General features: G+C 43.3%; 1 protein-coding gene across 2 annotated transcripts in view; it reads right to left on the bottom strand.

Moving 5' to 3' along the window:
* The window catches only part of SLC4A5 (solute carrier family 4 member 5), a 116,790-nt gene extending 102,621 nt beyond the window's left edge, over positions 1 to 14,169 (bottom strand). For both annotated transcript variants that reach the window (XM_047781736.1, XM_047781737.1), the window contains exons 1-2: positions 14,101 to 14,169; positions 852 to 932 (exon numbers count right to left, since the gene is read on the bottom strand). In XM_047781736.1, coding sequence (XP_047637692.1) covers positions 852 to 930 — 79 coding nt within the window. In that variant the 5' untranslated portion in view covers positions 931 to 932; positions 14,101 to 14,169. The remainder of the gene's footprint in view (positions 1 to 851; positions 933 to 14,100) is intronic.
* Positions 14,170 to 16,257: the final 2,088 nt, after the last annotated feature.

Here is a 16,257-nt window from a genome sequence, read left to right as displayed (position 1 = left end):
TCCCATTTTTTTCCATTATAACCATTGATTGTGAACCATGAGGAATGGCTAGCCCTCTCCTTTGCTCTGCAGGGCACCTCCTCTCACTGTGAACATCTTGTAGTTTGGCTCAGGATAGTGCCAACTCCTCACTGCATTCTTCTCCCAATAGCCCTAGAGTGGCTCTACATATTCCTCAGCTTAGGGAGCATCCAGCTGGAAAGCGTGGTTATTGGCTCCCTCCAAGAGGGCTTCAAAACCATGGACACCAATACTTAGAGGGAAGTAGTTCTGGTCTATGGGTTTAGTATGCTTAGTTCTTCCAATGATGAGTTCCTATGCTCCACCCTAGAGGCCAGGATGGAAGAGAGAAGCAGCAGATACATCAGAAAGGCCTCTAACCAAGAGAGATAGCTGCCCTGGGCACTTCCTTCAAAACTCTATGGCTGCTTTTCTGTAGACTGTATGATACTTCAGATCTCTGAGTAAGCCATTCTTGAGCAACAAAAATACCCCCTCTCAATATCCTCTTTCACTGGTTTTAATTGAGCCATTTTAGACTCTATAAAATGTTCATATTTAGCATTTAGTATGATTCATATGTCTTGTAAAATCAAGGGAGTTTAAATTTGTGTTGGGGAAGCTATGCCATAATCTTAGCAAAGTACTGGTTACCTCTCTCCAACATGACCATGTGGTCTCTTTAAGACATGGTGAAGGCTGGTCTCACCATATCTAGAGGAGACACTGTGAGTAGGTCAGCGAAAGGGACCAACTCTCTAGATTCCCAAGCTGGAAGGGCTGTTATAAGGATACCTAAGGAATTCCCAGATCCTCTCAGAATTTGCATCAAGTTCTCAAGGTGACCTTACCTTCCTGATCTTGACATCGCCTCCTGTAGTTATCGGGGTCCAGCTTCCCTACCCCAGCCTTTTCCTCCTCCACCTTCATAACTATAAAGTAAAAGATAAACACAACCTCAAAATGTATACAATACAATAAAGTAGCATTTCCAGGAGTAATGGTCAACTCCACTCTCATAGTGGAAGACCTTAATGCAAATTAAGGCAAAAGAACATACAAGTTGAAGAACCTCAAATATTTACATAATATTTACATTGTATGTACAACTTTTTACATCATACTTATATTATTAAGTATTATAAGTAATCTGGAGATGATTTAAAGCATAAAGGAAGATGTGCAGTGGGTTATATGCAAAGACAAGGCCATTTAATATAAAGGACTTAAGCATCAAAGACTTTGGTATGGAAGGAATGGTCCTGGAACAAATCCCCCACAGATACCAAGGAAAGCCTGTATGTATAAATGTGTATTTATACATACATTTAAATGAAATAAATACATATAAATGTATAATACCTATTTGGAAACTAAAAATAATTTCTAATCATGGGTTTAACAGGAAACCACAATGGAAATTATTACATAATTAGAAGCCAATGATTACAACTTGAAATTTGTGGGATGCAACGTACTTAGAGGGAGGAAGAAGGAAAAAAGGAAGGAAAGAAGGAAAAAGGAAGGAAAGAGGGAGGAGAGGAAAGAAGAAGGAAAATTAATGTGATAAGCGTTCAACTAAAGAACCTCGTTAGAGGACAAGAGAGAAAAGAAAGTAGAAGAATGCAAATATAAAAGATGAAAGCAAAAAGTAATAGAAAACAGTCAAGCATAGAGATAAATGCAAAGGCAATTCTTTGACAAGATTATTAAAATAGGCAAACCGGAGTTCCCGTCGTGGCGCAGTGGTTAACGAATCCGACTAGGAACCATGAGGTTGCGGGTTTGATCCCTGCCCTTGCTCAGTGGGTTAACGATCCGGCGTTGCTGTGAGCTGTGGTGTAGGTTGCAGACACGGCTCGGATCCTGAGTTGCTGTGGCTCTGGCGTAGGCCGGTGGCTACAGCTCCGATTAGATCCCTAGCCTGGGAACCTCCATATGCCGCAGGAGCGGCCCAAAGACATAGCAAAAAGACAAAAAAAAAAAAAAAAAAGGCAAACCATGCAAGACTAAACAAGAAGAAAAGTGAATATTCATAAGTAAACAGCGTTTGGAATATAACTTAAACTATGGTAGAAAATTTAAAAATTATAAGTGGGAGTTCCCGTCGTGGCGCAGTGGTAACGAATCCGACTAGGAACCATGAGGTTGCGGGTTCGGTCCCTGCCCTTGCTCAGTGGGTTAATGATCCGGCGTTGCCGTGAGCTGTGGTGTAGGTCGAAGATGCGACTCGGATCCTGCGTTGCTGTGGCTCTGGTGTAGGCCGGTGGCTACAGCTCCGATTCAACCCCTAGCCTGGGAACCTCCATATGCCGCGGGAGCAGCCCAAGAAATAGCAACAACAACAAAAAAGACCAAAAAAAAAAATTATAAGTGAATGCCATGAAAAACTTCATGTCAATACATTTTAACTGAGGAGTTCCTATCTCAGAAACGAATCTAACTAGGAAACATGAGGTTTCGGGTTCGATCCCTGGCCTCACTCAGTGGGTTAAGGATCCGGCGTTGCCATGAGCTGTGGTGTAGGTTGCAGATGTGGCTCGGACCTGGTGTTGCTGTGGCTGTGTTGTAGGCCGGCAGCTGTAGCTCCAATTCGACCCCTAGTGTGGGAACCTCCATGTGCCACCCATGTGGCCCTGAAAAAAAAACCAAAAAAAAGTTCCTGTCGTGGTTCAGTGGTTAATGAACCCAACTGGTAACCATTAGATTTGGGGTTTGATTCGTGGCCTTGCTCAGTGGGTTAAGGATCCGGCATTGCCGTGAGCTGTGGTGTAGGTTGCAGACATGGCTCAGATTCCGCATGGCTGTGACTGTGGCAGCTGCAGCCCTGATTTGACCCCTAGCCTGGGAACCTCCATATGCTGCAGGTACATCCCTAAAAAGACAAAAGACAAAAAAAAATTTTTTTTAACTTAGATAACAGCTACTGTTGCAATGTGCTAAGCACTATTTTATTTTTTTAATTTTATTATAGTTGATTTATAGTGTTCTATCAATTTCTGCTATACAGCAAAGTAACCCAGTTATACATATATACACACTCTTTTTCTCTCATTATCCTCCATCATGTTCCATCACAGAGATTACATATGGTTCCCTGTGCTATACAGTAGGATCTCATTGTATACCTTCTCCAAACACAATAATTTACATCTACTAATCCCAAACTCCTAGTCCATCCCACTCCCTCCCCCTCCCCCTTGGCAACTACAGGTCCATTCTCCTGTTTGTGTCTTTTCTGTAGATAGGTTCATTTGTGCCACATATTAGATTCCAGATATGTGATATCATATGGTATTTGTCTTTATCTTTCTAACTTACTTCACTTAGAATGAGAATCTCTAGTTCCATCCATGTTGCTGCAAATGGCATTATTTTGTACTTCTTTATGGCTGAGTAGTATTCCATTCTGAATATGTACCACATCTTTAATTTAAATGCTCTGCTCATATGACTTCATTGAATTTTCTTGACAATGTGATGAGATAAGTAACAGAGTTATTCCCATTTTACAGATGAGGAAACTGAGGCACAGAGCCTTAACCCACTGAGCAAGGCCAGGTATCCAACCTTCGTCCTCATGGATGCTAGTCAGATTCGTTTCCACCGAGCCACGACAGAACCTTACTGACTGTCCAAATGGGGGCAAAAGAGATTCAAACCCAGACTGTTCTGTTTCTGGAACTATAACTCTTAGACACAAGGCTAATTAATAAACAGATACTTAATTATAAAGATAATAGAAATGACCAAATAACTTTAAAGAGTTGGAAAACCAAATTAACCAATAGACTTTAATTGAAATCGTTATGGGAAAATGCATTATGTATAACAGCTAATAAAGCTTCGTTTGGGATAAATAAATTTTTTAAATATAGTAGATTAAGAAAGCGGCTGCAAATTTACTAATTGAATTTGCTATTCGATGTTTCTAATTTTTTTTGTCTTTTTGCCTTTTCTTGGGCCGCTCCTGCGGCATATGGATTTTCCCAGGCTAGAGGTCTAATCGGAGCTGTAGCCACCAGCCTACACCAGAGCCACAGCAACTTGGGATCCAAGCCCTATCTGCAACCTACACCACAGCTCACGGCAACGCCGGATTCTTCACCCACTGAGCAAGGCCAGGGATTGAACCCACAACCTCATGGTTCCTAGTCGGATTCGTTAACCACTGTGCCACGACGGGAACTCCTCTAATTTTTTTAAATCACAAATAGGGTTCTAAAGTTGCTACGGTGAAAAGAATTTAACTTTTCTTACATGTTACAGTAATTGAAAAGCAGATGAACCCTGGACAACCATCTACACCAGTATTACAAATAAATGTGCTGTTTAAACTTAAAAAAAAAAAAAAGAAATCATTATGGGAAAGGCATCACAAGCAGCTATATATTGATCATTATTGAAGCTGCTTCAAAGGTACAAAAGATTCATCACATTATTTTTTCTATTTTTATTGTGTTTGAAAATTTTCTACAATGAAAAGAAAAATAAACACCAGAAGCAGATGCTATTTTTTTTTTAATGTTTTGTCTGAACCTTCAAGAATTACATAGTGGTTCTCAAAAGTAGAGAAAGGGGAATTGGAGGCAGTCAATACACTGAAGACCAGGACAGAGGGTGGGACTAAAAACAAAAGGGTTGGTTGAAAAGCTTCATAAGGAGTAAGTTAAACTCTCAAATCTCCCCGCTAGGCTCAGCCTCCTAGCATGCTCCCCCTACCCTAGAAGATGGAAGAGTTAAATAAGGATGCCCCTGGAGAGCTGCAAGCAAGAAGGAATCGTATCACTGATGGAAAGGGATTAAGTAAAGGCAGCCCCTCAACCCTCTGCCTACTAGAGGGTGACTCCTAGAACACTAAGGAAGCTTACACGCTCCAGATAGGAGATTGGAGGACTTACAGATTCTGACATTTTGAATATCTCCAACAAAATGATGAAGGCTCCACCCAACTGCCCACCACGAGTGCATCGACTACTCAGTAAGTCCAGTCTGTCAAACACCTGTTTAGCCGCCCCATCCCAAATCATGATGGCCAGCCAAGAATTGCCAGAATGATAAAGACCAAAACAAACAGGAAAATAAAAAGTCCAAGAAAATAGCAATATTGCAGGAAGCCAAAGAACTATTTTTTTTATTTTCTATTTTTTGTCTTTTTAGGGCCACACCTGTGGCATATGGAGGTTCCCAGGCTAGGGGTTGAATCTGAGCTGTAGCCACTGGCCTCCGCCACAGCCACAGCAACACAGGATCTGAGCCATATCTGCGACCTACACCATAGCTCACGGCAATGCCGGATCCTTAACCCAGTGAGCAAGGCCAGGGATCCAACCTGTGTCCTCATGGATGCTAGTCAGATTTGTTTCCACTGAGCCACGACGGGAACTCCCAAAGAACAATTTTAAAAACATATAATTAACATCTTCAAGTGAACTAGAAAAAAACCACTGTATCCATGACAAAAAGAAAAGCAGAATGCTATAAACCTGGATGTTGCAAAGAATAAGAAAGTACTATTAGAAATGAAAGATGTGTTAGATGAACATTTTCAGTAAAAGAGTTGGAACATAAAATTGAAAAAATGTGTCAGATAATAAAGCACAAATACAAAGAAAAATTTTAACTCATAGGAAAAAGTCAAGGAAATCAGAGGATTAATCCAGGAGTTCCAATATCTAAGTAATAGGAGTTCCTAAAAGAGAAATCAGGGAAAATGGTAGAGAGGAAATTATTACTATTGGGGGGGGGTAACAAGATATATTTATTTGATCAAAGAATGTCACACACAACGGATGAGCAATCGTGGATATGCCTTCCCATCATGCAGAGGGAAAAGGAGTTGGGTCACCCTCTGTTTGCAAGGTGTAGAAGCCCTTAAGGCTTCATGGAGGATTGGAGTTCCCACCGTGGCACAGTGGTTAATGAACCCGACTAGGAACCATGAAGTTGCAGGTTCAATCCCTGGCCTTGCTCAGTGGGTGAAGAATCCGGCATTGCCGTGAGCTGTGGTGCAGGTTACAGACGCAGCTCTGGTCCTGAGTTGCTGTGGGCTGTGGTGTAGGCTGGCAGCTGTAGCTCCAATTAGACCCCTAGCCTGGGAACCTCCATGTCTGCAGGAGCTGCTCAAGAAAAGGCAAAAGGACAAAAAAAAAAAAAGGCTTCATGGAAGATGGCCCTTCTGGTGCCCACGCTTCCTGCGTGTCTGGGTGGAACTTGAGGACACTCCCAGAGGAGCCCTGAAAGAAGCTCAAGCCTCGAGGGAGGAAGGTTCTCCTTCATCCTCCTAAGCACGAGGACCTGGGGAGCTCGGCAGCATGTCGAGGAGAACCTAGAATTCTTCCTCACTGAGGGGTGCTTCCAGGTCTCCCAGGGGAAGTTCTTCCTCTACATCTTTATCTGGAAGAGGCCCTGCCTCTGGGAGAATGCCTGCAGCTGCCATAATTTGAGAGGAAATTATTGAGAAAATGACATGAGAACTTTTCCCAGAATGGAAGGATTTGAATTTCCTCATTGAAAAGGCCTGCCGATAACTTAAAAAAATAATTTAAAAAAAATCCACTCTAAGTCACAACATCATGAAGTTTTAGAATAGTACATATAAAGAGATGACCCTAAAAGCTTCCAGAAGAAGACGGGAGTTCCTGCTGTGGCTCAACAAGTTAAGAAGCCAACTAGTATCCATGAGGATGTGGGTTTGATCCCTGGCCTCCCTCACTGGGTTATGGATCCAGCATTGCTGAAAACTGTGGTGTAGTTTGCAAACGATTCAGCGTTGCCGTGAGCTGTGGTGAAGGTTGCAGACACGGCTCGGATCCCGCGTTGCTGTGGCTCTGGCGTAGGCCGGTGGCTACAGCTCCGATTCAACCCCTAGCCTGGGAACCTCCATATGCCGCGGGAGCAGCCCAAGAAATAGCAACAACAACAACAACAACAATAACAACAACAACAAAAAGACAAAAAAAAAAAAAAGAATAAAGAGTTGTAGGAAATTATGGTACACTGGGTAACTCAACTGTGAGCAATATTTATACAGTCATAATAAAGAAAAATAAATGTTAACTTTACCAAAAATTTTGATATAAGCAGAATTTGTATTCCACCTGTGTGCACTGGTATGGCTTCTATTTGTGGTTGGAAACTCTATTATATCTGGCAAATTATGTTTTAGCCTTATATCTGGAGCCTGGAACATGATGCCTAAAGTGCAGCAGCCCTTTGTCAGGCTAACTATGACAAGGCCCCATGCTAACCATGGATACCAGGGGAAGAAGGAGCCTGTGTCCTTAACATCTTCACGGAACTACCCTACCAGCACTGGTGGCCCACACCTGGGCTTCTGGGTATGGAGCACAAATAAGCCACTTATTTGTTTAAATACTAGAGTTAACGTTTCTAGTACTCGAAACCACACCTGAATAATATGACAAAAGACTCTAGGACAATAAATATTTATTGGGCAAATAGGATTGGGTTCTGTTAGTAAGGAAACAGAGAGAATGGGCCCTGAGTCCTCCTCTAGCAATGTCTGCTACATGTCAACATCCACTCCCTCCTCTTCTTGCCTGTTTACAGAACCCCATTTTGTTCAGGTAGAGACACGGGGCCCTTGACAGCCATATATACTTTCCCCAACCCCAGGCATGAATTGTGATCTAAATCATTCATTGTACTCTTATGGGCCTTGGCTGGTAACTGAGCTTAGGAGTAGTCATGTGACTCTACTAAGCCAATGAGATTTAAATGGATGGCTAATGGATAGGGTTTCCAGGAAATTTTTTTTTAAGGACCGCACCCATGGCATATAGAAGTTGCTAGGTTAGGGGTCAAATCAGAGCTACAGCTGCTGGCCTATGCCACAGCCACAGCAACTCTGGATCCAAGCCATGGCTTCGACCTACGCCACAGCTCAAGGCAATGCCAGATCCCCAACCCATTGATCAAGGTCAGGGATCAAACCTGTATCTTCATGGATACTAGTCAGATTCATTTCTGCTGCACGACAACGGGTCTCCCTCCAGGAAAACTTATTTTCCTAACAAAAAGTGACAGACACCGTTGGAAAGCCGTTTTGCCCTTTACCCTCTCCCCTTTCCTGCATATTGGACAGGAGACATTCCAGTTCATCTTGCAACAATGATCTGATAGGAGTTTCCGATGTGGCGCAGTGGTTAACGAATCTGACGAGGAACCATGAAGTTGTAGGTTCGATCCCTGGCCTTGCTCAGTGGGTTAAGGATCCGGCATTGCAGTGAGCTGTGGTGTAGGTCACAGATGCGACTCGGATCTCGCGTTGCTGTGGCTGTGGTATAGGCCGGTGGCTACAGCTCTGATTCAACCCCTAGCCTAGGAACCTCCATATGCCGCAGAAGCAGCCCTAGAAAAGGCAAAAAGACAAAAAACAAAACAAACAAACAAACAAAAAAAAACAATGCTCTGATACAGCTGAAGACCAAAGGCACAAACTAAGGACAAAGCGGAAGGCTAGGATAAACCTGTGCTCCTGATAAAATCACTGAGCTCCAGACGCCTTATCTCTGGGCTTCCAGCTATGTGAAAAGAAAAAAATCTGCCTAGAGTATTTAAACCTCTAGCCAAGTTTTGTGTTACTTTTAGCTGAAGGCCTTCCTAATTGGTACATAATGGAATGCAATAGGGAGTTTAAATGAATGAACTGGATCTCTAGGTATCAACATGCATAAATCTCAGTAACATAATGAATAAAAAAAGCAAAGTGTAAAAAGCTACAAACACAATGACACTATTGATGTAAAATTTTAAAACATACAAAATACTACCAATATTATTTATTGTTACATTTATAAGTAATAGAAGCATAAAATCATGCAGGGGGAATGAGACACACTAAGTTCAAGTTACTTCTGTGGAGAGGTAAGGTTATATGGTGATGTTTCAGCTGTATCTTTGATATTTTGGATGGATACATGTAGAAATGAAGCAAATATGAGAAAATATTAACAGATGCTAATTCTGGACAATGACATATGAATATTGTCATTCTACAGGTTTGATATATTTTATTATTAAATTTTTAATTTTTTAAAGAAATAAAAGAATTCTCCAACACCATGACCCAGTATTCTCAAATAAAATGAACCAGCTGAGTACTCTGCACAAAGGATGAAAATATCCTCACATTTGATATGTCATTATGAAATTTTAGAATATTAAGTGTAAAGAAAATAAGAATCCTAAAAACATTTTTCTTTTTACAGCTACTCCTGCAACATATGGAAGCGCCTGGACTAGGGGTTAAATTTGCAGGCCTATGCCACAGCCATGGCAACACTGGATCCAAGCTGCATCTGCAAACTACACCATAGCTTATAGCAATACCCAGATGCTAATCCTCTGAGTGAGGCCAGAGATTGAACCTGCATCCTCACAGACACTATCTTGGGTTCTTAACCCTCTGAGCCACAACAGGAACTCCCTAAAAACTTCTAAAGAAACCGGAACAGGTCACCTATAAATGAATAAAAATAAGACTACTGAGAGACTTCTCATCAGCAGTTTTTTTGTTTTGTTTTGTTTTTTTCCTTGCTTTTTATAGCTGCACCCGCAGCATATGGAAGTTCCTAGGCTAGGGGTCCAATCAGAGCTGTAGCTGCCAGCCTACACCATAGCAATGCAGGATCCAAGGCATGTCCTCAACCTACACTATAGCTCACAAAAACACTGGATCTTTAACACACTGAGTGAGGACAGGGATTGAACCCACAGCCTCAGGGATCCTAGTCGGGTTCGTTAACTGTGAGTCACGAAGGGAACTCCTCTCATCAGCAGCTTAGATGAGAGAAGATGATGCACCAATGCCTTAAGGATTCTGTGGGAGAACGTTTTCCAACCTAGCATTCTCTACTCAGCAAAACTACCAGTCAAGAGTGAGGGTGGAAGACATTTTCAGACACATAAAAAAAATTCATTTCTCTCTCATAACTTCCTATGAAGTTATTTAAGTGTGTTATACCTACATGAACCAAGAATGGGAAGGCAATGGGATCCAAGAGAGAGGGGTCCAACTAGAAGAATAAAGAAGGAAGACCCCTGGATGACAGCTATGCCATAGCCCTAGAGAGCAGTCAGTCCTCAAAAGAGCTTAACATGAAGTTTCAGAAGGAATTACCAAGGAAAACATGAAATTTAAGATTTGATATACTCCTTGAGAATTTGGTACAACTTAAGGAAGTGACAAAGACAGAAAGTGCAAAGAAAAAGGAAAGCAGTTAGAAACACCAGAGAAAATTAAAACTGTAGTAAGTAAAATGCGACTATGGTACATAATCATAAGAGTATAAACTGAAATTTGAAAATATCCCCTGAAAACCCATGGTTAAACCTGTTTGTTCAAAAACTGAATCATGTTTAAAATAGTCAGGAGAAACACACAGAAAAGAATCGTCAAGACAGTGGTTCTCAAACTTAAGTGGGCATCAGAGTCATCTCGGGAGCTGATGAAAACCTAGATTGCTCAACCCCAGTCCTGAGTTTCTAAATCAGCAGATTTGGGGTGGAGCCTTAGAGTCTGCATTTCCAGGTGATGCTGCTGCTGCCGATCCAGACACCACACTTTAAAAACCACAGTTCTAAGGAAATAGCTCTCAATTTATATTTCCTATTAAACTGAATCACCATATACAGAGTTTGTGTCACATGAGCTTCACATCTTTGCATTCAAAGTGGTCACTGTAAACTGGTAAGCTGAGTGAGAATACACTGGTAGTTCCAATAGGTTGGTGATTTTTTGAAAGTTGATATTCCTCCTCAGGCAGGGCATGAGGAGTGAAGAGAAGCTGAGTAACAAATCCTCTTTCCCACAGAAAACACCTGCAACCACAGAAGGGGAAGGGCATGTGACCTAGGCTGGCCAATCAAACACTCCCTGGTCCCCAGTCACAGTGATTGGTTCAGGGATGACTCCATGCCTAAAGCTGGGCCAATCAGAATTCTCCCCAGGACTTTTCCACAGGAGCTATCCAAAAACACTGCCTGGCTCTGGCATTGTAAAGCCTGGGGGCTACTATCTCATCTGCCCTGAGGACAGATGCATCCAAAGTTAATAGAAAAACATGTTTGTGTTGGGTTTTTGACACCTTCCGGCAGCAGTTACTGAATAATTGAAATGAAGTCGAGTTTTCCAGCATGATTTAAAAATCATTGCATTTTTTCGTACTTGAAGTTCAATGGATGTTCAGATTGGAAACCAAGCAAATGAATACAGAGTGACAATACAGATGCAATTAGAGATGAAAATGCTACAGAATTACGGAAGTGTGGAGCTATAATGTAGTTCATATTAGGTAGATGCATGCTTCCTAGTTCTGCATCAGTTGAAACCATTCCCTCCTCACCTCCTCTGTGCTGGGTCCCCCTCTTCACAATTTGAGAGAAGCTCCCTTCCAGGAGTACAGAAGTAGAAGAACCCAGCCTGCCCCAGATCATCTCAAAGGAAGCCATCCATTTAAAACCACTCAAGCAGAATGTTAACCATATGTACTGCCCTGATTCCCATCTGCATGGCCCATCAGAAAAATTCCCAATCATGACCGAAATTTTGCAACAGAAATTCTATCTCCACCATTTTATATAATACATATTAATTGAATATCATATATTTTTACTTTCATAATCTTATTGGATTCATATTGGATTCTCTGAATCTGGGACCCAAGGAAGGAAGGAAGACAGGGAGGGAGAGGAGGGAAGGAGGAGGAAGAGGAAAGAAACAAGAGACAGAGGGGGTCTGGAAGAAGCCTTCCACTTCTGGGTTCCAAACCCTTCCTTAGGTCTGGCTGGATTCCGTTCGAAAGCCCTCCCAACGGCCTTACACGAAATCCCCTTTTCTCTTCAGCTAACTTCAGCTGATTTGGGCTACTTGCATCCAAACAGTATTAGCCAGTACAACCATCCACCTCAGTATGTTGCCAAAGTGATTGTGTTAGAACACAGAAGCCATGACATGTGGCAAATGAAAGACCTCATAACAGCAGTCTTTCCTATACCAGCCCTTCCCTCCAAAAAACTGCCCAACTAGCCCACCTTTATCCTCCCATACATCTTTTTTTTTTTTTGTCTTTTTGTCTTGTCTAGGGCCGCTCCCGTGGCATATGGAGGTTCCCAGGCTAGGGGTCGAATCGGAGCTATACCCATCGGCCTACACCAGAGACACAGCAATGCGGGATCTGAGCCACATCTACGACCTACATCACAGCTCACAGCAATGCTGGATCCTTAACCCACTGAGCAAGGCCAGGGATCAAACCCGCAACCTCATGGTTCCTAGTCGGATTCGTCAACCACTGAGCCACGACAGGAACTTCCCTCCCATCCATCTTTAGATCATAGATTGTCTTGGGGGATGTGAGCATGGCTTTACAGTGAGGGATCAGACCAAATTCTCTTCTGTCCCAAGTCATTTAAGAGCCTCTGCCACTAGCTGAAATCACATCTGGGATCCCTAAGAATACAAACTCTACTGACAAAAATCAATTCTTAAGCCTAAAAGGCTAAGGACCAGAGTGCCACACCAGTGAACACTCAAAGTCTCGTCCAAGCAGCCTTTATGTCCACGGCAGCAAGGAGGTGGTGGCACAGCTAGTCTTACGGATGGACAGCAGGTTTGACCATCAAAACCCAGTGATCGAATCACCTGCCATGTAACACTCTCTTCACCCCACCCCCACCTCCTGTCTACAAGGCAATATCAATTCAGTCGAACAAATCCACTTTGTTTCAGATATTTGCACTAGACCCTGGAAACAAACAGAACAAAACAGTTTAATTATTACCAAAGAAGGACAAAATATGGTAATAAATCCTTAAGGTTAGATATTAATTATCTCTGGGGAAAAAACTAACTAGGAAAAGAGTTGTGCCATATTCATCAAAAGCCAGCCTTTGGGGAGTTTTCCTCTCACCCCATCTCTCTCTCTCTCTTTTTTTTTTTTTTTTTGTCTTTTTAGGGCCACACATGCAGCATATGGAAGTTCCTGGGCTAGGGATCAAATCAGAGGTACAGGCCCTGGCCTAAGCCACAGCCACAGCAACATGGGATCCAAGCTGCATCTCCAACCTACACCACAGCTCAGGGAAAATGCTGGGTCCCCAATCCACTGAGCAAGGCCAGGGATTGAACCCACATCCTCACGGATACTAGTCAGATTTGTTTCCCCTCCACCACAGCAGGAATTCCGTCCCACCCCATCTTTTAAGCCATTTGACCTTATAATACCTAAGAACACGGGACCAGCCCATCATGGTACCCAGTGTGTCCCTCTGCTGCCCAAAGTATTTCAGAAAAGGACCACCCTGAGGGCCAGTCTAGGATTATTTTGTGAACTGAATTGACAAGAATGACATGGAGTCATGCTGGTCTCAAAAAAGAAGCTAGAAGCCAAGACTGGCCATCCTCACAACACAACCAATGGTTTATCCGTCACCTCTGGGCACAGCAAACCCCAACTGTGCATGCCCCACAAGAGAGAAGACAAAACAAGCAGACAAAATATCCCCCAGCAAACTTCCATTAACAAAACCAGGTCATACCCAAAACCTAACAGAAATGGGTAATGAAAGAAGCCTAGCCATTATTCACTCTCTATCCCAAGATGTTACATGAACAGACATAATCTGTTTTCCCATAGTTTTCTGGGAAAGAGGCAAAGTCTCAGGGTTTTTGCTTACTTCATAAATATTTCAGCCAGTCTCGTAACTTTGGCAAAGACAATAAACTTATGTGCCTGGAAGAAAAGGGAGTTAGTTCCATTCAGATCAGAACAAAAAAGAACTAACTCACCAGGGCGTCAGACAGAGTAAGTTTCCCGTCATTTCTGTTAATTTGCCATGAAGTTTCATGCCCCAAACCAACAAAGACAAGGGGCCAGGATGACAAGCACTATAATTCTTTTAAGAAAGGGGCAAGTATTCAGTGCTCGTTTGGAGGATTTATTCAGCTTTCATGCTGTTCTTCTCAGTGTGGGTGAAGCTCCCTCTTACATACGCTATGTCCACGCTGTAAAGCACTTGTGCCCTTATCTGCAAAGCTTTGCCTACTCTCTCTGAAGCTCCAAGCTGCAAACTTACCTTCACGCTCTTGGCCCTGGAAACCACGATCCAAATCTCAGGAGGCCAGAGTCACTTGCTCTGTTGCTGTTGGGTGGCAAGAAGGTCGCTCTGTGATTTCCAGGCGGAACAGTATTTGGGGCATTGGAGATTGACTGGTGGGGCTCAGTGGCTGCCAGCCATGTGACCAGGGTGGGGGAAGGGACACTCCTGCAGAGTGAGGGATTGACGCCTGGTTGGCTGACAGGGGTAGTGCAGGGTCTGAACAGTGCTGCCTAGGATCATAGGCAGACATCTTTAGTTAAGTTTCTTGTGATTTTTCCACGGCAGCGTTGTTTCAACCTGGATTTTGAAATGCTGGTTTAGGAGTTCCCGTCGTGGCTCAGCGGTTAATGACTCTGACTAGCATCCATGAGGACGCAGGTTCCATCCCTGGCCTTGCTCAGTAGGTTAAGGATCTGGTGTTGCCAAGAGCTGTGGTGTAGGTCAAAGACACAGCTTGGATCCTGCGTTGCTGTGGCTGTGGTGTAGGCCAGCAGCTATAGCTCTGATTGGACCCCTAGCCTGGGAACCTCCATATGCCTCAGGTGAGACCCTAAAAAGGAAAAAAAATAAAAGAAAAAAAGAGAAATGCTGGTTTACCCTCCTGCATGGTTTCTACCCCAGATCTTTTTGGATTCTGTTTTAGAGGACTCTTAGAGGTAGGGGTATAAGGGACTTTAAAAATGATCCAGTCCTACCCCAGGGCCACCCATGTTATAGACAGGTGGGTGGCAGCATAGCACTTCCAGGAATCTGCAGAGGCCTGAGTCTGCTCTGCATATTGGAGTGATCCAGGCTGGCTGGCCCCCAGAATGACAGCTCTCTTGCCTATCTTCAACCTTTAAGTCACTAGAACTCTGAGGACTGCTGAGATGCCAATAAGATGGATCTTATAACACTGCAAGTATCTAAATTTGCAGCTATCAGGCTAGGGCATGGCTTAGCAATCATAGACACTTGTACTTGTAGTCAATGAGTTTTTGTCTAAACATGTGTACTTATGTTTATGTATCTCTATCACAAGCTTCATAAAATACTCCAAGATGATCTTTTTGGAGGGATCAGGGTACATCATGAGCTGGGGAGATCTTTGATCTCAAAGATCTCGAAGACTTCCAGAGACCAGAGCTATGTGGGTAACCCTCTAGTTCACATCTGCCTCTCTACCCAAATAGTCTGTGCTGGCCATTTGCTAATAAAAAGAGAGGTGGCAGTGAGAATGGAGGAAACGGTAGAGGTGGAAGTGGTAGGTAGAATGGTAGAAGTGTCAGTATAGTGCTTGGGCATAAATGGAGGAGGTGTAGGTGTAGATGGAGGTGGTGGAAGTGTAGCTGGAGGTGATGGGGTATTGATGGAGATGATGGAGGTAGTAGAGGTATAGACTGAGGTGGTGGAAGAACAGATGGAGGTGATGAGGTGTAGACAGAGGTGGCTGAGGTATAGATGGAGGTGATGGAGGTAGTGGAGGTGTAGATGGAGGCAGTGGAGGTATAGATGGAGGTAATGAGATGTAGATTAAGGTGGTAGAGGTAGAGGTGGTGATGGAGGAAGGGGCGAGAAGACCTCCTACATGAAGGAGCAGGAGGTTCTCCTTACGATTATACTGATGACCCTGGATGACCCTGACTTTCTGTGATTACAAGTGTGAAATGATAACACCTTGGGCTTAGGAATCGGGAGAACCTTATCCTGTCCTCAGAGCTGTGTGACCTTGAGATAATACTTCACCTCTCTGAGTCTTCTTAGAGCATAACTGGCACTTAATAAACGGTGGCTTGTCAAAGGGAACTCATCTTTCTCCCTCCAAGCACTTTACTCTTCCCTACAAAGTAGGAGCTTCTGTCCATTCTGAAGCTTTGAGAAAAGCACTCTCCTCTCTACCTCCTTAGTCACTCCTACTTAGTGGATGAGGAGTGGCTCATGTGCTTGATGAATCTGGAGAATAAAATAGGCAGGTGCTATGACTCAGATCATTCTGAGAACTGCCTGCCCCAGAGAAGGGCCCAGCTGCCCTCCTCACCCGCCTCTTGCAGGAAACTTCCCAGGACAGGTTCCTGTCCTGCAGGTAGGGAGTCTTTCAGAGCTGGGAAGATAAGTTTGATTCTGGGGCAAAGAGTTAAAAAGCCTGATTGTGGT

The sequence above is a fragment of the Phacochoerus africanus genome, chromosome 5, assembly GCF_016906955.1.
Source record: "Phacochoerus africanus isolate WHEZ1 chromosome 5, ROS_Pafr_v1, whole genome shotgun sequence".
Lineage (NCBI taxonomy): Eukaryota > Metazoa > Chordata > Mammalia > Artiodactyla > Suidae > Phacochoerus > Phacochoerus africanus.
The sequence above is the reverse complement of the archived record's forward strand: the minus strand, read 5'-3'. Positions and strand labels throughout refer to the sequence as shown.